Source organism: Callorhinus ursinus, unplaced genomic scaffold (genome assembly GCF_003265705.2).
Source record: "Callorhinus ursinus isolate GAN/ISIS: 27379988/994484 unplaced genomic scaffold, GSC_fseal_2.0 scaffold110, whole genome shotgun sequence".
Classification (NCBI taxonomy): Eukaryota; Metazoa; Chordata; class Mammalia; order Carnivora; family Otariidae; genus Callorhinus; species Callorhinus ursinus.
The window spans coordinates 430,457-452,878 of record NW_027397172.1 but is presented as its reverse complement, the minus strand read 5'-3'; the positions used below and the strand labels follow the sequence as shown (position 1 = coordinate 452,878).

General features: G+C 49.0%; 2 protein-coding genes across 12 annotated transcripts in view; both read right to left on the bottom strand.

The window, feature by feature from the left end:
* Positions 1–996: 996 nt before the first annotated feature.
* On the bottom strand, positions 997–9,212 carry LOC112812472 (tubulin alpha-3 chain). Its single transcript, XM_025857243.2, has 5 exons — positions 9,079–9,212; positions 5,140–5,362; positions 4,110–4,258; positions 3,110–3,790; positions 997–1,380 (listed from the first exon to the last, which is right to left on the bottom strand). The coding sequence occupies exons 1-5, from the start codon at positions 9,079–9,081 to the stop codon at positions 1,084–1,086; spliced, it is 1,353 nt and encodes a 450-aa protein (XP_025713028.1). The 5' UTR covers positions 9,082–9,212; the 3' UTR covers positions 997–1,083.
* A 142-nt stretch (positions 9,213–9,354) lies between these two features.
* The window catches only part of LRRC74B (leucine rich repeat containing 74B), a 17,410-nt gene continuing 4,342 nt past the window's right edge, over positions 9,355–22,422 (bottom strand). For 3 of the 11 annotated variants that reach the window (XM_073889625.1, XM_073889631.1, XM_073889627.1), the window contains 7 exons: positions 20,122–20,231; positions 18,845–18,960; positions 17,585–17,663; positions 15,685–15,780; positions 13,831–13,878; positions 10,524–10,923; positions 9,355–9,879 (listed from right to left, as the gene is read on the bottom strand). In XM_073889625.1, the coding sequence (XP_073745726.1) occupies positions 10,795–10,923; positions 13,831–13,878; positions 15,685–15,780; positions 17,585–17,663; positions 18,845–18,960; positions 20,122–20,231 (578 nt within the window). In that variant the 3' untranslated portion in view covers positions 9,355–9,879; positions 10,524–10,794. The other 8 variants (XM_073889628.1, XM_073889629.1, XM_073889626.1 and 5 more) reach the window with 8 other exon arrangements.

The following is a 22,422-nucleotide window of genomic DNA, read 5'->3' as shown; positions in this document are numbered from 1 at the left end:
CGGTTGAGCATTCGACTCTTGGTTTTGGCTTAGGTCATGACCTCTGTCAGGGTTCTGAGATGGAGCTCCACCTCGGGCTCTGCGGGCTCTGCGCTCAGCGCAGCTGACTTGGGATTCTCCCTCCCCCTTCCTCTGCCCCTCCTGCTTGTGATAAATTTTTCTCTAAAATGAAGATGAATAAATCTTTTTTAAAAAACCAAGAGGGGCGCCTGGGTGGCTTAGTTAAGCGTTTGCCTTCGCCTCAGGTCATGATCTCAGGGTCCTGGGTTGCCCCAGTTTGGGCTCCCTGCTCAGTAGGGAGCCTGCTTCTCCCTCTCCCTCCCACTCGTGCTGACTCCCTCGCTCTCTCTCAAATAGATAAATAATAAAAAAAAATTAAACCGGGGCGCCTGAGTGGCTCCGTTGGTTAGGCAACTGCCTTCAGCTCAGGTCATGATCCTGGAGTCACGGGATCGAGTCCTGCATCCGGCTCCCTGCTCACCGGGAGTCCGCTTCTCCCTTTCCCGCTCTCCCCTTATGTACTCTCTCTCATATTCTCTCAAATAAATAAATAAAAATCTTAAAAAAAAAAAAGAGCAACAAAAATTTATGTTAAAAAAAAAATTTTAACCAAAAAAACCCCAAAACAAAGGCCTTGCTAAAAACAGCCTCAGTAAAGGAGTTTGCGCTAGGGCGGGGCTGCCTCCCTGGGCCCTCCCACATGACTGGGTGAAAGTTGCCATTCCACATTTAGAAAAATAAACCAGATTACTATTCCATTTTCCGAAGGAACATCAAGAATAAAAAAATTTAAGAATAGCCAAAGCATTTTTCCTAATTCCCTCAGCCATGCCTTTTGAAGCCTTCTTTCTAGGGGTAAAGTGGTAACTAAACATAGACAAACATGCTTGGCTTTTTCCGAGAAGAAACATGTTTTTTCCCCCTGGAAATGCACTTGGAAAAGGCAGGTGTCTGGATCGGGAATTCTGTCAAGGTGCAGCACAAGGGACACGATGGTTCAATACAGAAACTTTAATAGGTAAACATATCTTGTAATGTTATAGTGGGGGCGAAACAAAGGGATGGTTGCCAGATGACTCCCATTCAGTATTCTTCCCCTTCTTCGGCCTCTGCTTCCACGGAATCCACACCCACCTCTTCATAATCTTTCTCCAGAGCTGCCAGGTCCTCCCGGGCCTCAGAGAACTCCCCTTCCTCCATGCCTTCCCCCACGTACCAGTGCACAAAGGCCCTCTTTGCGTACATGAGGTCAAACTTATGGTCCAGGCGGGCCCAGGCCTCGGCAATGGCGGTAGTGTTGCTCAGCATGCACACAGCCCGCTGCACCTTGGCCAAGTCACCCCCGGGGACGACGGTGGGGGGCTGGTAGTTGATGCCCACCTGCCAGAGAACGGGAAGAAAAAAAGTCTGTGAAGCTTCAGTCAAACCCAGAAATGGAGGATGCTTTCATGGAAACGGAAGACATGCAGGCGCCTTCTTCATGCCAGGCGAGGTGTCAGGTGAGCAGGCTGCTGGTTTCTAGACAAGGACAATGGGGAAAAAGAAGCCCTGGAGCCGGCCAGCCTGGCTCGGGCCCAAGCTGCCGGAAGGGCTGTGTCCCAGCACCTGAGCCATGTGAGGTGCTCAGGTAACAGGACTGTTTCTTCTAAAAAGGGATATTACCGGAATAAATGGCACTTAAAGTTAATCCTAAAAATAGAAAAAGAAGAAGAAAGAGAAAAAAAAGAAAGAGAAAGAAAGAAAGAAAGAAAAGAAGGAAGGAAGAAAGGGATACTACTTTCTATTCTTCAGATATTATTTTCTCCATAGGCTTCCATAGATGGGGATTCATTTCTGTAGCTGAAACCGCTTCCACTCGAGTCAGAGCACTATGGTTTTATCACGAGGGGAGATCATACCCCCGTCTCCCATCAAGTGAGCCCGTGTGTGCATCACAGGATGACAGGAGTGCTGTCAGAGGTCCGAAGACGGTTGCTACTGCCGCAACGGGAGACGGCCTACGTGTGTGCTAAGTAGAAGAAAGGGGTGATGTTCCGGGGCTGGGACCAAAGGGGAGGCATTCTAGAATAGTTTCCAAATCAGGGGACAATGTGACCCGAGATTTGGGCAGCAATACATAGGGTCAATTAGAACCGGGCTCAGCAAACATTGTCTATAAAGGGCAAGACAGCACATATCCGAGGCTGGGCAGGCCACACGGTCTCGGTCACAATTACTAATGCTCTCTTTGTCGCACAAAAGCAGCCACGATGACACGCCAATTAACAGGTGTGGCTGTGTTCACATAACATTTTATTTACAAAACTAGGTAGGTGGCTGGTCTGCCAACCGTGCTGACCCCTGAACCCAGAGTAGAAAGTGCTCTACTTTGGGTGAAAGGACCCAGTGCAGCGGGCCGACCAGAAGCGGTGAGTTCTGAGCCCACAGAGATGGCATGAAAAGCAAGGCAGAGAGAAGCCCATTTTCCCAGATGGAAAGCACTGACAGAGTTGAGTATTCAAGTACTGGACAAAGCTGCAAAGCGACAGCAAGTTTCCTATACTGTATCGAATGGAAGGTTGGTATAAACTACGTTGGAGGCAAACTCAGGCCAAAATTGTTGAGCTTACCAAATGAGAAATAAATATGTTGCCATTTTTTTCCAAAAAAATTCATGAAAGTTTTTCTTGAAATCAAACACTGCATGGGACATTTAAATTGGGTTTAATTTCTAAATGTCTGTGGAATAAAGTGGGTTTTCGTGACAACAATGTTTATAATAATGCCCCAATTTCAAATATCCACATAAATTGTTAAAATGCTTTGAAAATGTCTACATTTCTAAATCCAAACTACATTTCCCCACACTCATTCACCACCCAAAAGAAGGAACAAAAATCGTTCCAAAAATTTCCTGTTCTGTTAAAAAAAAATTCTCACCACAGATATATAGTGTGATTCCTCAGGAAGGAAGTTCAAAAGGCACCAATGAATAAATTATCACTCTGGCTCACTAATTTATAACCAAGGGGCTGGCTGCCAAGGAACGGGGGTATTCTCCACAAAGGGCATTCTGTGCTTGGGCTGCTGCTGCTGACAGGTAAAACCACACCACATTACCCAGTCCTACCTTGAATCCAGTCGGGCACCAATCCACAAACTGGATGGTGCGCTTGGTCTTGATGGTGGCGATGGCCGCGTTGACATCTTTTGGGACCACGTCCCCCCTGTACAACATGCAGCAGGCCATGTACTTGCCGTGCCGAGGGTCACACTTGACCATCTGGTTGGCCGGCTCGAAGCAGGCATTGGTGATCTCGGCCACGGACAGCTGCTCGTGGTAGGCCTTCTCGGCAGAGATGACCGGGGCGTACGTGGCCAGGGGAAAGTGGATGCGGGGGTACGGGACCAGGTTGGTCTGGAATTCCGTCAAGTCCACGTTCAGGGCCCCATCGAATCGCAGGGAGGCCGTGATGGAGGACACGATCTGCCCGATCAGACGATTGAGGTTGGTGTACGTGGGCCGCTCGATATCCAGGTTGCGCCGACATATGTCGTAGATGGCTTCGTTGTCCACCATGAAGGCACAGTCGGAATGCTCCAGGGTCGTGTGGGTGGTCAGGATGGAGTTGTAGGGCTCCACCACGGCCGTGGACACCTGGGGGGCTGGGTAAATGGCAAATTCCAGCTTGGACTTCTTGCCGTAGTCCACCGACAGCCGCTCCATGAGCAGAGACGCGAAGCCAGAGCCGGTGCCGCCCCCGAAACTGTGGAAGATGAGGAAGCCCTGCAGCCCCGTGCACAGATCCGCCTGAAAGCAAGCACAGACCGTGGGTCAGTGCCTGCAGAAGCCACACCGCCGACCTCCAACGAGCCACGGTCACTCCTCTTTTCCTCTGCAGGACGCTACGCGTTCGAATCGGCCGCAGCGCACACGCGTGACACTCAGAAGCAAAGCAAGGCAGACGTGAAGATGGGTGGACGATGGATGCACTGAAGCCACCCGTGAAGGAAGACGTGGACTCAAGATTCCGGCCTGGGGTTTGGCCAAAGTGACCTCCCGGTCCCCATCCCCGCCACCTTCCCGTCCAGGGCAGCGTCCACAGGAAGCCCTCTCGGCGCCCCCTTACCAGTTTCCGGATCCGGTCCAGGACCAGGTCGACGATCTCCTTGCCGATGGTATAATGGCCTCTGGCGTAATTATTGGCTGCGTCCTCCTTCCCGGTGATCAGCTGCTCTGGGTGGAAGAGCTGCCTGTAGGTCCCCGTGCGCACTTCATCTACAAAGAGGACGCGTGGGCCGCGGGTCTTTAAGGCCTGTTGTTAACTCACCGAGGGGGAGGGATTCGGGGACCCTCTGCATCTACCACGCACAGGCCGTGCGCCTTGGGGGTCGGCAGCATCGGTGTCTCACAGGAAACGTCTCTGTGTGACGTGCAGACCACAACTGCGGTCTGTGGATCTAGCAGGGGAAGTCCACTGGAGGTACAAAGTCCAATCTGACTGGTCCCCAAAGAAGGGAAAGAGCTCACACCTGCACACACACGATTATTTCTTCCCATCTGTAGCTACACACAAGGAGTGTGACTAAAAAGCCCTGACATACTAGACAGTCACCAGGTCAGCATGACCTCTGCCAGGCAGTCCCGTCAGGGCATCCTAGGTGGCCTGCGGTTCACACGCTTCAGGCTGACGTTCTGTCTTCTCCTGGGTGGCCCCTGGACGGTGCCCTCTCTTTGCAGCTCTCCCCGGCCACCACCTCAGGCTTCTCAGCTGGAGGATCCCAAGGAATGTTCTCTATTTACCTTCCGTGTCTAAGACGCAGGTCATGACTCTTGTGCACCAGCATCTCCATGTGTGCAGCGTTAAGGAGGGACCCGAGACCCGGCACCCTGAAGGTGGGGTCCACGCAACCACCTGCCTGGGTCTGAGGCGGCCACGAGTGAATCTGTTACCAGTCCCTCTTTTCTGTACATTAGGTTCTCCTAAATTAGGAGCCTCGGTGCCAAGGACACTTGAAGCACTAACCCTGTAGTTTCTCACCTAACACAGCCACAGGCGTATACTTGCACGTCCCATCCTTTCTGTGGAAGGAGTCAAGGGAGCACAGGGAGGCCCTCCCACTGTCCCAGGAAAGCCACCCAAGTGCCCCAGTACCTACCGACCACGGTGGGTTCCAGATCCACAAATACCGCTCTGGGCACATGCTTGCCAGCCCCAGTCTCGCTGAAGAACGTGTTGAACGAGTCATCCCCACCGCCGATGGTTTTGTCACTTGGCATCTGACCATCAGGCTGAATTCCATGTTCAAGGCAGTACAGTTCCCAGCAGGCATTGCCGATCTGGACACCTGCCTGCCCCACGTGGATAGAGATGCACTCGCGCTGGGAACCAGAACATAAACATTGAGACCTCCTTGTTTTCAAGGCAATCGACACTATATAGCATGCAAAACATAATATATATAGGTATATTCCAGTGTCTAAAGCTTTTACAAGTCTTTCCCAGAAGGCTTATGTGACTCTTTTGTCACTGTGAAAACTGAGGTGCTCTAAACCACCCTAGCTGTAAGTGCCAGACTTAGCCCCTATACAAAAGTATTTGCTACTATACATGTACTGTCAATAGTAAACTTCGCATTATGGCTAGTCATAGTTATTCTCTAAATACTAGTTTTTGATGGTGTCCTGTCCAATAACAGGGTAATAGGTAATATAGACTCAGGGAAGGAAAACTGTACTAGGACACAGTGCACCACAGCTCAGGTGTCACTGTATGTGTGTCTTCTATCTACCCATCTACATCTACCCTCTATTTTTCTCCGTCTATGTTTGTGTTCGTGGAGGCTGACCCATGTGGACTGCATTAAAAGGGCTTCCTTGCCCCTGGCTTCTGGTTGCTTTAGCCAATGGCAGGCATCAGCAGGAGACTGGGAGGTTGGAGGACAATGTGGTCAGCGTGCTCACTCCCTGCTACCCCCTGCCATACTGCCATGGGTTCCTTGAGTGTAAAGACAAGGCCACAAACTTTCAGCAGTCAGTGCTCTTCATAAAGCTACCTTCTCAACTTCTAGTAACTACTCCCTCACTTCACCTTCAAAGCTAGGAGTTAAAGGCTACCAGACATCACAAATGTTACAACACTGCTCTGTCCTTTGGTGCTTTCCTTAGAACCTGCCCATACCTTTATAGATAGTACCTTTTTAAAGATTTCCCTCAAAGTACATATTTTGCATCATACCTTTCCTGCCAGGAACCTAACTGCAGTCATTAATCATTTGTTCTATTTTAGACACATTATCCTTACAAATACATAAGAGGAAATCAAAGAAAATTCAAGATGTCCCATCTACCCTAAATCCTAATGTATATAATACACCAAGAACCTGAAATCCTGTTTTCTATTACACAAGCATCGTCTCAAATTAGGGGCACAGAGATTCACACTATGCTGTAATCCCCCAAGAATCTACCCCAGAAGGAAGCATTCAGTTCCAGAAAGAACTTCTCCAATGACAAGGAACTCACTCCTTCAGAGAATCATGTCAACACTCTGGGAAGTCTTGGAATCCACCCAATCACACCATTTGCAAATCCCTATTGTTCAGTTTGGCTTACTTAAATCCAAGCAGCCTGTACTTCACAGAATGCCTGATTTGGTTTTCTACTCACTCAGTCCCACTCTGATCACTGCAAGGTCTGTACCCTGAGCAAATCCCTCAATTTCTTCTTTTACAAAATGGGGACTGACGTGGGATGCCTGCGTGGCTCAGTCAGTTAAGTGGCTGCTTTCGGCTCAGGTCATGATCCCAGGGTGCTGGGATGGAGTCCCACATCGGGCTCCCTACTTAGCAGGGAGCCCGCTTCTCTCCCTCTCCCTCTGCTGCTGCTCACACTCTCTCTGACAAATAAATAAATAAAATCTTTAAAACAAATGGGGACTGACATGCTAGGTGATCTGCAAGGCCACTTTCATCTGATTATGTAACCAATGAAACAAATCAAAAAGCAGTCAGGAAAATCATTCCTAGCTTTCAACAGAAAGCCATTATAAATTCATTGCCAACCTCACCTGGGTCATTAAAATCTTACATTTCTTTAGTCAGCTTTATCTCCTCTCTGAAAAATTATTTGAAACTTCCTCTGTTCTTTTCAAGCTCCAGTCCAACTGCTCTCTTCATATTTGTGGCAGATAACCTTGTTCCCTACTTACCCAGAAGCTTCAACTTCCAGCCAGCAAATGTGCAGACTTTCTGCTCTCCTCATTCTTTTACAATAAAGCTATGCTTCCTGTCAACGATCTATTGTTTCTATTGATCCCCTACCCAGCAACAGTTCTCAAAGTTATCTGGAGTTCCCAGCCCACTAGAGATCCATACACCTGTTCAGGATACACGGAAATTAAAGCAATTTCAGTCAGGACTGCTGAGGTGACCAGTCCTTCTCACCATGTTCACAATTGCATTGATGGTGAATAATTAGATGGGTAAAACTGGGGTGCTTGAGCACAAATCAAGGTAGTGCCACCAAACTGTACCAGTGTTCATTAGATTCTCCACATTTATGCACTCACAGTAAAAAGACAAAAGAAAAAAAGGTCAATTTCATTTAAGAATGTTCATAATGAAGCAAAAATGATTACTGATTTTATAAAATCTCCAACCTCGGGGCGCCTGGGTGGCTGAGTCAGTTAAGCGACTGACTTTTTTTTAAAGCAGATTTTTAAATTTTTTAAAATTTGTTTTAAAAGATTTTATTTGTCAGAGAGAGAAAAAGCATACAAGCAGGGGGAGTGGCAGGCAGAGCTGGCAGAGGGAGAAACGGGCTCCCCACTGAGCAAGGAGCCCAATGTGGGACTCCACCCCTGAACCCTGGGATCATGACCTGAGCCAAAGGCAGCCGCTTAACCGACTGAGCCACCCAGGTGTCCCAAGCGTCTCTCTCTCTTCTTTAAAGATTTTATTTATTTGACAGCGACACAGCGAGAGAGAGGGAACACAAGCGGGGGAGTGGGAGAGGGAGAAGCAGGCTTCCCGAGGAGCAGGGAGCCTGATGCAGGGCTCGATCCCAGGACCCTGGGACCATGACCTGAGCCGAAGGCAGATGCTTAACGACTGAGCCACCCAGGTGCCCCCCAAGCATCTGACTCTTTGATTCCAACTCAGGTCATGATCTCAGGGTCCTGGGATCAAGTCCTGCGTTCATCGGGGAGTCTGCTTGAGGATTTGCTCTCTCCCTCTCCCCCACCCCCAACTCGCTCACATGTCATCTCTCTCTAAAAATAAATAAATATATCTTAAAAAGAATAAAATCTCCACCCTCAAGAACTGCGACAAAATGGAAAATATTCATAAAGTACTTGTGTACCTGCTAAAATACAGCTGCCTCGAGAAACGGCACTTGTGTTTTGAGTTGCCAACTGAACTAGCTGCTTTTGTCATGGCATGTTATTTTCCTACAAAGAGTTGACAAACTATGGCTATTCTGACTTGGATATTTGTTATTTATATTAACATGTGTTGCCTTAAAGTGAACAAATATTTTTTTAAAGTTTCTCGTTTTAATTTTCTAACATGACAAATGCCTATAGATGTAACCCACATAAACAAAAGCTTCTTGGAGTCCTGGATAATTTGTAATACTGTAGGGATGTCCTGGGACCCGGAAGTTTGAGAACCACCCTCGTCTTCAGGAACCCAACACTGTGGCTGGTCTTCTCAGAGACTGAGTCGAGGCCACCCAACAACCCAGTTGCCAGCCTGGCTCGTTAAAGGCACAATTTCTGAGGAGCCGCCTGCACCTGCCAACCCCCCACCCCCTTCACCTCAGCCACTCCCACGATGCAGGTCGCCACACAGCCAGAGGACAAGCGAGAGGACGACCATCTGCTCGTCCCCGCAGCCCCGGGCCTCCCGTGCCCACCCCGGCCCCCTCTTCCAGCTGATGCCTGCCCCCCACGGAACCCTGGTCCCGGCGTCCGTCGCAGTCTTGCCCCATCCTGTCGCCTCACGTGGCGGGCTTCGCCCACCCTCCCGCCTGGGCGTCCACGGAGCAAGAGTGGCCGGGGTCCTGCCAATGCGGGCCAGGCCCCGGGGCCTTACCATGGTGAGCTCAGCTGCTGCCCAACGCCGCTACTTGACCTCAACTGCCGCCGCAGACACCACGCGCCCAACTGCCGCCGCTGCTCTGCGCACACTGCCAGCAATTGGCCCGCGGCTGCCCAGGCGCCTATTGGTCCTCAGTGCCTCGGGGCGGACCGAGGCCTAGAATCCCGCTTCCGATTGGCCATTGCTTGACTCTCGGAGTGTGGCGGTTTCTGATTGGATGCGGCTTTGGCGGGAAGGCGGCCGCCTAGCCAAAGGCGGAGCATTCTGGTGCATCCTCCGCCTTTAGAAAGCTGGAGTGTCCGCGGTTTTCTCTGCCTGGGGCACGGGACATTTTCATGCATGTAAGTCCCCAGTGTGCGAATGGCTTCAAGTCAAGATTGTGTCGCCTTCTCGCTTCGAGCCTCAAGCCCACTCCTCTGCCTGTTCCTGATTTAGGTCTTTGCAAACATGACTACCTCTCAGAGGGCTGCCAATCATCTACCTGTAACCGATCCAAAGGAGAGTTGCTCCACCCCATGCCCAGCAAGCCAGTAAAAGACTGGCACCGAGCTTTTGCCGTGAAGATAGAATATTTATTGGTGTGGTGCCACACAGAAGAACGGGAAACGAATCCTCAAAGTCCCGAACTTCCTGATGCCTTACAAGTGAGGATTTTTAAGGGCAAAATTTGGGTCAGGGGTCTCCTGACGCTGTTGATCGGAGGCCCTTGAAATCATGTTCACAGATGATGCTTTGTTACTTGAGGTGGCTTCCTCTGGTCCATGGAATTGCGCTCTATCTTGGGAGACTTGGAATCTGAAAAACATATTTCTTAGGTGAGAGATTCCATTAGGTACATCTGGTGATTGTGTGTTTGGGATAGTGCTGATCAGCTGCTTTTAAGTGCCTGTTTGTTCCGTGGGTAAACTACTGGGGTCATGATCCTTTGAATAACTATGCATTCCTATCTCTTGGGCCTACTCCATTCCCTAGCAGGTCGAGCTGTGCTTGCGGAGGGTATGACCTCTAGTGTTCATTCTTTCATCCGAACTAACAAGATGGATGCCAGCTTTATACCCAAAGTCTGCACCCCCTTTCTTGTCCACCCCTTTTCTGGAGCAGAAAGGCCTTTGCCATCCTGCACCTGGGAACCAGGCAGGATTTGATTACTTCTTTAATGTGAACTGGATTTCTGGAGATAAGGGAGCGGAAGGGTATACCCCAGCCTCCCCACACCCCCCAAGAGCTGGGTCGGAGCTCAGTGTCCATTTTGGGGGACTTTGGAACAATTACCCGATTCTTCTGTTCTCTAAAGATTGACTCAACTTTCTTTAGGATCCAATGCGTATTTATTTCTGAGAAAAGCCGGGTAAGAGGAATTCTGGCATACCCCCAGTTTATCACCCCAATGCAACACCCTTTCTAGTGGTTCCCTAGAGTGTGTTGGAGCAGACTCTTACCTTCTCCTTGGAGAAGAATGGAGAACTCAACCCCTGCAATGGGACACACCAGATAGAGGAGCTGGAATTTTTCTGTAGGCCTTGGGAACATATGAATAGTATGATTAGGTCTGCCCTTAGGCAGCTTTGGCAGCAGCGAGGAGGGAGATGGAAGGAGGTCAGGGGAGAGCCAGGGAAACCAGGAGAAACCTTCCCTGCTTCTTCTCTCCAGGAGAGTGAATCCTTCTATCTTAGCTAAACTGCCATAACAAAACACCACAGACTGGGTAGCTTAAGCACAGACGTTTATTTTTTTCACAGTCCTGAAGGCTAGAAGTGCAAGGTCAAGTTCTGGATGGGTCGATTTCAAGCGAGGGCTCTCTTCTTGACTTGCAGAAGGCCACCTTCTTGCTGTGTCTGCCTACAGGGGCAGGAAGAGAGAGCAAGTTCTCTGGTGTCTCTTCCTATAAGGACCCTAATCCTATCAGATCAGGGCCCCACTCTTATGAGCTCATTTAACCTCAATTACCTCCTATCTCCAAATAGGTGGTTAGGGCTTCAACAGAGGAGTTGGGGGGGGTACCCAATTCAGTCTACGGCACCCTCCTTTCTCAGGGCTCCAAACATACCACATGCATAATTTAATTGAAGCCTGCATCACATTTTTATTTTTCAAAGAGATTTATTATTTTAGAGAGAGAGAGAGAACACAAGCAGGGGGAGGGAGACAAGCAGACTTCCCACCGAGCAGGAGTCTGACGTGGGGCTTGATCCCAGGACCCTGAGATCACGACCTGAGCCAAAATCAAGAGTCAGATGTTCAACTGACTGAGCCACCCAGGCACCTCTCACATTTTAAAGTACTATTTATTTTTCTGGTTATGAAAGTAACACATATTCAGAGTAGAAAATGTGGAAAATGAAGAATAATAGGAAAAAAATTAAAATCATTCCCAAACCCACAACTTAGCTAAACATTATTAGCTAAACATTATTAATATATCAGGTTTTTTTTAGTCTTTTCTCCTGCATACATATACTTATACATTTTTTTTTACACGATTTGGATCCAACAATATGATTTGTTTTGGTAACAGCTTTCTTGACATATAATTCACATACTATACAATTCACCCATTTTAAAAAATATTTTTTTTATTTTTAAGTAATCTCTGCACCCGATATGCGGCTTGAACTCACAACCCAGAAATCAAGAGTCACATGTTCTACTGACTGAGCCAGCCAGTCACCCCACAATTCACCCATTTAAAGTGGTATACAATCCACTGGCTTGTAGTTTATTCACGGAGTTGTGCAACCATCACCATAATCAATTTTAGAACATTTTTGTCACCTCCCAAAGAAACCCATGCCCTTTTGCTGTCAACTCCCAGTCCCTCCCATCTCCCCAGCCCTAGGCAACTTCTTTATTTTTTTTTTTAATTCTTTTTATTTTTTTAAGTAATCTCTACACCCAACATAGGGCTCAAACTTACAACCTTGAAATCAAGAGTCACATACTCTACGGACTGAGCCAGCCATGCGCCCCTGCCTTAGACAACCTCTAATCTACTTTCTGTCTCTATAGATTTGCCCATTCTGGACATTTCATGTAAACAGAATCATACAATATGTGGTCTTTTGTGAATGCTTTCATGTAGCATAATGTTTTCAAGGTTCTTTCATGTTGTAGCATGATACATTCCTCCTGATACATGATACATTCCTGTAGTAGCATGATACCTTATTCCTTTTTCTCTTTTTTTAGTTTCTTTTTTTTTTCTTTTTAAGGATTTTATTTATTTGAGAGAGAGAGAATGAGAGACAGAGCATGAGAGAGGGGAGGGTCAGAGGGAGAAGCAGACTCCCCACTGAGCTGGGAGCCAAATGCGGGACTCGATCCCAGGACTCCAGGATCATGACCTGAGCCGGAGGCAGTCGCTTAACCAACTGAGTCACCCAGGCGCCCCCTTATTCCTTTTTCTTGTAAACAGCCTTATTGAGCTATAATTCACATACTATACAGTTCACCTATTTAAACTGTACAATTCAGGGGCACCTGGGTGGCTCAGTCAGTTGAGCGTCTGACTCTTATTTTTAGTTCAGGTCATGATCTCAAGGTCGTGAGATCAAGCCCCATGCCTGGCTGCGCGCTCAGCAGGGAGTCTGCTTGAGATTCTCTCTCCCTCTCCCTGTGTCCCTCCCCACCTCTAAAATAAACAAACAAATCTTTAAAAAAAAAACCAGTGTACAATAACTAATTTTGGTATATTCAGATTTGTGCAACCATTACCACAATCAATTTTAGAACACCTTCATCACCCCAAATTTCATGCCTTTTTATGGCCAAATTGTAGGGGGTGTTCCATTGTATGGGTATACCATATTTTATTTATCCATTTATCAGTTGGTGGACATTTGTACTTTGTGGATATTATGAATAAAGCTGTGAACATCTGTGTGCAAGTTTTTGTGTGAACATATGTTTTCATTTCTCTATGACCGGAATGGCCGGGTCTATGATAAACTACATGTTTAATCTTTTGAGGAACTGCTAACCAAACCATGTGATTTTTTTATCTTGATTTTCTCACTTAACATTAATCATGTGCATTTTCATAAATTATTAAATGTTCTTTGAACACTTGGCTTTTAATGTTTGCAGACTTCCAAATCTTAGTTAACCCCTGTTAGTGGGCATTCAGATTATTTCCAATTTTCATGTTATAAACAGCATTTCGGTGAACATCTTTGGGCATTAATCTTTTTACGCAGCTCTGGTTATTTCTGCAGATCAGATGAATTAGACCATTGAATCAAAGAGCACAGGCAGTTTTAAGGCTTTTGGTGCATAATGATAAATTGCCTCCCAGAAAAGTTGTGTCAGTTGGCATTCTGGCAAGTTGAGTTTGTACTTTCATTGTCTCCTGAGGTCACCAAAGCTGGGACTTTGGACATTTCTGACCCCAATTTGTAGCACATAGTAGAAGTTACACAACTTAGTGTGAGCGAAGGAAGACCCAGTCTCTGCATTAACAGGAGCCATGGGATGGAGAGGAGGGTACAGGGTCTGAGACTCCATCAAGACAGGTTCCATAGGACTTACCACCCGGTTGACATGGGGACTCGCTGCAGGCTCAAGTGATAATAAGGCATCGTGAGGCCAAGAACCCTCGACGTCGAAGTGGCCAATGTGAGATGAGGAAGCCACCCACCACAGTCACTTAGGGACAGACGCTGGTAGGGATGGGGTGAAGACTGGCAGTAACTCTTTTCTATACTCTACTCTGTGGGCAGCAGTCTTTACATGGAGTGCTGGAAGAAGTACCTTCACTGAGCTGGCGAGGTCATCAAACTCTCTGTCCACTTGGATCTCCTGAGGAGAAACCCATTACAAGGCAGTACATTATCACTGTCTGAGAACGTCACTGTTTTTCACTTATACACACAAGGTTTTGAAGAACACCTTAGGGCCACTTCTCTCCTATGGATGACAATGTCATTACTCCCAAACCATTAAAATAGAGAAGAGAAGTGACTCCAGGGGAGCTCCTTGGGGCCTGCACTATTTCTTGATCTGGGGGCTGGTTGCATAGGTGTGTTCTGTCTGTGGAAATTCACAGCCCTAACCCATGTGCACTTTTCAGCATAGACGTTATTCCTCAATAATAGGAGTCAGGGGAAGAATACTAGCACTAATGGGATCTTTCTCTACACAGGCCTTTCCTGTGGGGTCTGCTAGCTCATCCCCTCTTCGCAGTGAGCCTGGCTGGAAGATTTTAGCCCCGTTTCACCTGAAGACAAAGCTGAAACCTGGGAAGGGTTTTACATGAACTGTCAGGATTCAGAAGCATTTCCCTTAGGGGTGCCTAGGTGGCTCAGTCGGTTAAGCGTTTGCTTTCAGCTCAGGTCATGATCCCAGAGTCCTGGATCAAAGTCTGAGTTGGGCTCCCGGCTCTGCAGAGAGACTGCTTCTCCCTCTCCCTCTGTCTGCTGCTCCACCTGCTTGTGCTCTCTCTCTCTCTGTCAAATAAATAAACAAAATCTTTAAAAAAAAAAGAAAAAAAAGTATTTCCCTTAAAGCTGAGGAGAAAATCGAGGCTGGGGAGATTAGACTAATAAGAGCTAAGGAACAGGAAATTAGTACATTGCATCTAGACTAGTGTTATTCTTGAATTCAGAAGATGCCATGTTGATGACTCAGGATTTGGTCCCAGGCCTGTCTGATTCTCACCTCTGTTTCCACTAGATTAAAAGCTCCTGATAATAACCATAGGTTATACTGAATAAGCACATAGTTTTGCAGAAGAGTTTTATATATCATTCCTTTATTTTTTAAAAATATTTAAGTAATTTCTGCACCCAATGTGGGACTCAAACCCACAACTCTGAGATCAAGAGTCACATGCTCTTCCCACTGAGCCAGCCAGGTGCCCCCCCCCCCCGCCCACCTTTTTTAATGATAGAAGCCAATGCTAACAGGAATTCTCAGAGCAGGAGGAACATGGTCAAGGCAAACTAATCTCTAGCTTTGGAGCTGTAGAAACCGGGCAGGCAGAAGGAAGCAATAAGCCTGAAGGATTGGAACTGTAAAAAACATGTCTCTGGAAGGGTTTTGACTTAAATCTGGGTTGACATCGACCAGGGTTAGAATAAGCAGTGATTTGTGACTAGACTTCCTTTCAATAACTCATATTTGGGGATTCTCTCCTTAATGTTTAACTGCTTTTAATTTTCTATATCAAAAAGGAACAATTGAATGAAAAGGAGTCTTAATCTCCCTCAAGGCCACATGAGTGAATCTTCCAGCACCACGATCCACCTGCAGCCAGAACAGGCCAGGGGGTGGGGCGGGGCCGCCTTGCAAGTACTGAACCTGCAAATCCAAACATCAGTGAACAGCGAGCTTTGTGTCCTCTGAGCCACCTAGTCTCTCTCAGCCAATGAAGAACCCAGGCAGGCGTTGGAGGTGAGACCATGGCGGGACCCCCCAGTCAGGAGTGGGAATAGAGCCAGAGTGGCCCTGTGACCTTACAGTCCGGCCTGGGGTGGGACTCAGACTCAGCCATGTTAAGTATCTGGGCAGGGCACTCTATTTCTCTGATCCCCACTTTCTTCCTCTAACTGATAACTCATGGAGCTGTGGGGAGGATCACAGATGAGATTTATGAAAAGCTCTTACAGAGAAATCTAGGAGTTCTAGGGCAGACATTGGATTATCCCGGACAGACTTTAGAACTCCAAAGCAGCCTTCGCCTCGCATGGGATTCCTGGACATCTGAGAAACACACACACAATTGAGAAAAACCGAGCCCCAGGGAGGCTCATGGAACATCTCCAGAGGGAGGGAGGGATTCTTCATGTCTGCTGAGTGGCTCGGGACAGCCCCACTGTCTCAGCTCAGAAGTTGTCTCCACTGACAGAATACCCTTGGTGAGCCTGTGGGGCCAGGGAAGAGAGGAAGAGAAGAAACACTGGCTGAGCACCCCACCACCACCATGCCCAACTCTGGGCTGGGTGCCAAAGATACAGACACACAGGGCACATCCCTGTCATTAAAGAGCCCACCCATCGTGGGGAAGAGAGGGAAAGGAAACATCATGAAAATGCAGTGCGGGCGCCTGGGTGGCTCAGTTGGTTAAGCAACTGCCTTCGGCTCAGGTCATGATCCTGGAGTCCCGGGATCTAGTCCCACATCGGGCTCCCTGCTCAGCAAGGAGTCTGCTTCTCCCTCTGACCCTTCCCCCTCTCATGTGCTCTCTCTCTCTCTCATTCTCTCTCTCTCAAATAAATAAATAAAATCTTTAAAAAACAAAAAAAAAGAAAACGCAGTGCAATGAGAGCGTGCATCAGCTCTCCTTGGGAGGTAAAAGTTAGGCAGGGGATAAAACACCGGCCCTGAGCTTTACAGGTGAGGTGCGCAGAGCTGGGTATTTCAGCAAGAAGAGCAGGAGAAGCAAAACAGAGAAGAGAGAATGCACCATGTGCAGAAAATTCAGAGCAGCTTGGGGTGACAGAATGAGCTTCACAGGTGGCAGGCAGAGGGATTATGGCAGAGCCCGGAGCCCAATGTGTAGTGAATGACATACTACTAAGCTTGGATTTATCCAGAGGGGAGCCTCTGACAGGTTTAAAGCAAGGAGGGACATGAGCATGTTTCTGGTTTAGAAAGATCACCTGGTAGGTAGGAAAGAAGGGCCAGAGATGGGAAACTAGCAGGTCCACAGAACTTGAGGGGAAGTGAAAAGGAGGAGCAGGAAGCCTGCGAACTCTGCAGGAAGTCAGATGAAGGATGGAAGGCATGGGAAAGAGAGGGAGGGCTGACTCCATGAGGAGGGCCCCCCTGCCCCGCACCCACGGGGACAGCCCTTAGAGAGAGATGATGTCTTCAGGTTGTGCTTTGTGCCCATGGGACATCCAGGGGACCATCCAACAGGTGGCTGGAAATGGGGATCCAAAGCTTAAGAGAGGTCTGGGTTGCAGCAAGGGGCAGCGGTGGAGGAGTGGGTGGGAGAGGAGCGAGCCTCAGGCTGGGGATGGGAGGGCTACACGAGGCTCCCCCGCCAGTTGAAGGAGCTGAGAGCCAGGCAGGGCTGGATGCCCCTGGACCTGGCAGTACTGTCCTCTGAGCACTTGCTGTTGGCACAGTGGCCCTCACAGGCCTGCTCCACCCCCGGTTGCACCCTCCCTTCTCAGTCCTCTGCTCTCAGCCTAGCCCACTGGCAACCCTGAAGGAAGGGAACCCCTAGTGTGCACACGAGACCTCGGGTAGGTCTGAGAATGGCCAACAGTACACCTGGGCTGACCGGGTGGTCTGAGAAAAAGGAAGGACAGCTGGGAGGTGGGGTGACACTGCTGGGAGAGAAGGAAGGGTAAGGGAGGAGTCTGAAGTATATGGGTCAGGCCAGAGATGGGTGAGTGAATGGCAAGGGAAAGAAGTGGTCACAAGAGGAAGCAGGAGGCCCCCGCCCTTATCTGGGCTCCAGAATCTGTGTACCCCACTGCCACTGGAGTGATGTGGCGGGGGAGGGATCTGTGTGGATATGTACAGGGGGGGCCTCTCCCATCAGGCTAGCACTCACAACTAGAATCCTCAGCGTCTGGTTGACCCGGAGGCCCAGGCCCAGGCTCAAGGCTCCCACTGCAGAGATGCGGTTGTTGCTGCAACAGAAAGACAGGAGCATTTTGCTACCTTCCGAGCAGCTGTGCAGGTGCATCCACCTGGGTGGGCTTCATGTTCCAGCCTCCACTGATGCTCCAGGGACCCTGGGCAGGTCAGTATGTAAAGGCTGGACAGTGACCCTGGAGGGTCCCGGTGTTCAGGGAGAACACTCAGCAAACATACCTAGAGCACCCCTACCCCCAGTGGAGGCCAGCTGCTGTTCCCAGGCCCTCTGAGCTCTGCAGGTCCTCCCACATGTTCCACGTCAGCAGCACTCCATTCCTATCACCATGACAGCATCTGTTCTGGAAACCACCCAGCTCCATCCTCATGTCCTCTCCTCCTGCTTCTCTAGATGGACCTAAACTCTGGCCCCAGCACCTCTCTTGGCCACTTTATCTCAGAGCCAGTCCCACTTCCCTCTGACCTCTCAGACCCCAGCTCTGGCCTCAAATTCTAGCACGTCTCATAGCCTCTTCTGGCCTTAGCTTCTTCCCTGGGAAGGACAGAATTGCAGCAGGCAGACCCTGCTCTCTCCAGCAGGCCCCTGGGGGAAGTGCTCAGCCACAGCAGTCCAAGACCTGTTGGGCTTCTGCCTCTTTCTTTCCCTCTGGTTTGTGGCCTCTGCTCTGGTTACTTGCTGAGGGCTGGGATGCTGCCTGAGCTTGGAACAGCAAATCACACACGGCAGGCACCCAGCAGTCATATGCTGAGCAGAGCATGAGCACTCACCCCGCACCAGGCTCTGCTGAAGATCTTTCTTGTTTGTTTGTTTTGTTTTGTTTGGAAGTAGGCTCTACATCCAGCAAGGAGCCCAATGTGTGGCTTGAACTCACCACCCTGAGATTGAGACCTGAGCCAAGCTGAGATCAAGAATCAGACACTTAACTGACTGAGCCACCTAGGTATCCCTCTACTGAAGATGTTTTACATATGTGTTTTCAATTCCCAGCCACCCCCCTATGCAGCAGGAATTATGAGATCCAAGGTATAATGCTGAACTTGAGTGAGGAGGATGGAGCTGGGTGCTCCTGGATTGCGGCTCAAGCCCCATCCTGGGTAGACTGTGGTAGGTTTGGGAGCTAAGGTAGTAAAGAGCAGGAGGATCGTGGAGTCCCTGATCCCTCAGGTGACTTTGGATGTGGAGGCTGTGACAGAGGGGACACCCTATGCACCTTACCTCATGTTGAGTTCCTCCAACACGTTGTTGGTCTTAAGTGCCTCACCTACCGCGGATGCTCCAGGATCTCCAAAGCCATTGTATGAGATGTCCAGGACTCTGAGGAAGATGTTTGCCTGGAATACAAAAGAGTGAATCCAGGAGACCTCCCATGAAGGTGGCCAGGGACCACAGCCTCAGAGCCCAGGAGGCCCGAGGTGCAAAAAACACAGACTGAGAGTAGAAGGTCAGAGGTCCCAGGTAAGAATTTTGTGGCTTGGGGCGCCTGGGTGGCTCAGTTGTTAAGTGTCTGCCTTCGGCTCAGGTCATGATCCTGGGGATAGAGCCCCACATCGGGCTCCCTACTCAGTGGGAAGCCTGCTTCTCCCTCTCCCACTCCCTCTGCTTGCTTGTGTTCCCTCTCTTGCTGTGTCTCTCTCTCTCTGCCAAATCAATCAATCTTTAAAAAAAAAAAAAACAATCTTGTGGCTTGAATGATGGCGACCAGGAGAACTGAATGAGTGGAAGCATAGCACCAAGGGTGGGTGTGGGTGTGGATGACCCTCAGAGACTGATGCAGTGATCTGGCTCACGCCCACTTGGAGACCCAAAGGCAGGTACTCTGAGGCACAGAGCAAGACTCCAAAGGGGCTCCAAGGAAGGGTTGTTGGGAGTCTGTGATGGGGAGAAGGGCAGGAGCTTGTGGCCGCACTGGGAAGACAAAGCCTGACCTACGACTTGTGGAGCAGGATCCCTAGGTCAGCCCCGGGGGAGTGGGCCAAGCAAGGCAGCTGCTGACATTTCCTGAGGAGAACTCCACAAAGGTAGCCGGCACCAGGGGCATCCTGGCAGGGGCTAGGAGCCACCCGTTCCCGAGGCCTACGAACCACAATATCCAAGGAAGCAAGTGGGATGTTTTAGAGTGTGTGCTGGGACCCAAGGGTGCAGGGTGTCACCTCAGGAATAAAAACCTGCAAACGCTCATTTAGTGAGCATGTTTCACCAGAACGCACGATGTCCCCCACCAGCCATATGCCTATAATATCTATAACATCCGGAGAAGTTATGCAGCATTCAACTGTAGATCCTTCAGGAAGCGTCTCGAGAGTGAGCATGGTGTTTTAGTCATGAAATGGGGCTGGGAAAATTAAAGTCACCAAACAAAATATTTTTTAAGCTCTTCTTAAAAGATCCAAGGCTCATTTCTGAAAAGCTGTAAAGTCAGGGAGCTGGCACCTGGGAGACCTGTCCCCACAGGGCAAGCTGGATGGGTAGACAGGCTGCAGAGCTGTTCATACCTCCAGTCCCCTGGCAAAGGCTACAGCTCCTGGTCCTCGAAGGTGATTCCAGCTTATATTAAGCTCAGTGAGTCCTGTATTTTCTGCCAGAGCTGGTCCAAGGATCTCCCCTTCAGAAACACCAAGATAAGCTTTATTTATTCTGTTCATTCCTTCAAAAAATGATACTATGACCACAGTGTGCCAGGGCCTCTGCTGGGCTCCAGGGTCACCAAGTTGAACCCAATATGGGCCTGCCCAGTCCTCAAGGGATTCACATTTAATGGGGGAGATACAGTTGATCTGTGAACAACATGGGGGTTAGGGGCACCAAACCCTGGTGCAGTCGAAAATCTGCTTGTAACTTTGACTCCCCCAAACCTCAACGACTGATAGCCTACTGTTGACCAGAAAGAAGGCCTTACCAAGAACATAAAGTGTTGATTAACACATTTTGTAAGTTATATATATTAGATACTGGATTCTTTTTTATTTCTAATTTAATGTAATTTTTTAATTTAAATTCAATTAGATACTGTATTCTTACAATAAAATAAGCTAAAGAAAATATTATTGAGAAAATCATGGGGCACCTGGGTGGCTCAGTGGGTTGAGTGTCTGACCCTTGATTTCGGCTCAGGTCATGATCTTGGCATCATGAGATCAAGCTCCGCCAGTGTGGAACCTGCTTGAGATTCTCTCTCTCCCTCTGCCCCTCCCCCTCCCCCTCCGTGTGCTCCCAATTTCTCTCTCTCTCTAAAATAAATAAATCTTAAAAAAAAGAAAATCATAACAGAAAATACACGTATACTACTGTACTGTATTTATTTTAAAAATTGCGGATAAGTGGACCCATGCAATTCAAATCCATGTCCAAATATAAACACAAATTAATGGGATATGAGCTATTATAGATTACAAACAGGGATGTGTTGGAACAGGGTAGGGACAAACCCTGCCTTAGGAGGGGGTGCCAGGAAAGTGAGGAGAGAGAGATAACCTCGAAGACTGAGGGACTCACCACCTGTATATGCACGCACAGCGGAGAACACACACAGGAAAGAGCAAATGTGTGGAGGCACGAGGGAGCATGGAGCCCTTGTGGAAATGCCCACAGGCCTGGTGAGTGGAGGGAAGCCACTGAAATGAGGTAGGAGTGATGGGCACTGGAGAGATGCTGAGAGGCCTTCAAAGCTGGGCCAAGGCTTTGGGGCACCAACCAGTTAGTGGTGAGTAGGCAGGGAGGGCTTTAAGAAATGGCAAAGCTGGGAGGCGCCTGGGTGGCTCAGTCGTTAAGCGTCAGCCTTCGGCTCAGGTCATGGTCCCAGGGTCCTGGGATTGAGCCCCGCATCGGGCTCTCTGCTCTGCGGGAAGCCTGCTTCTCCCTCTCCCACTCCCCCTGCTTGTGTTCTCTCTCTCCCTGTCTCTCTCTGTTAAATAAATGAATAAAATCTTAAAAAAAAAAAAAGAAACGGCAAAGCTGGGCTCCTTAGCGACAGGTGTAGGTTATGGACTGAGGTGAGCAGGGGCATAGATGAGAACCCATTGGACCAGTTGGAAGGCTTGTGCCATAGTTTATAGGCAAGAGGTGACGAGGCTGGTGCAGCTGTGTGGAGAGAAGGCACCTGTGGCAGAGAAAGGAAGGAGGGAGCAGTGCACGGTAAGAAACCTGGAGAGAGTTTTAGCATGTAAAAATGGACAGAAGCCCCAGCCACCCATCATGTTCTCCACTCTGTCAGCATTCAGCCAGTCTGACCTGCTCCCAGTGCTCAAAAGCACCAGCACCAACATGACTCTGGGCTGTCCCCCTGGATAGAACTGTTGACCCCCTTCCTCACTTGGGTAACAGCTCCTCATCCTTCTAACCTGGGTTCACAGCGTCAGAAAGCCTTGCCTGCCCAGCTGGGCTGTGCTGCCTCCGGCCCCATGTCCACTGTGCTTCCATCCTTCCAGGCCCTGGTCTAATGACCTCTCTTTGCCTGGTCAGTCTCTCCCACCAGCCCAGGAGTACCTCAAGGATCTGAATTTGACCCCTCTCCATGGTCTCAACTCCTCATGTGGTTTAGTAAGGCTATTTGAAGAAAGGCACAGAGGAAAAACAGATGCTCTAACTGAGCAGAACTAGCTTGCTTGGGGGCACCTGGCTGGCTCAGTCAGGGGAGCATGCCACTCTTGATCTCGGGGTTGTGAGTTCAAGGCCCACCTTGGATGCAGAGATTGCCTAAAAATAAATTCTTTAGAAAAAAAAAGAAGGAAAGAAAGAGAGAGAGAAAGAAAGAGAGAAAGAGAGGAAGGAAGGAAGGAAGGAAGGAAGGAAGGAAG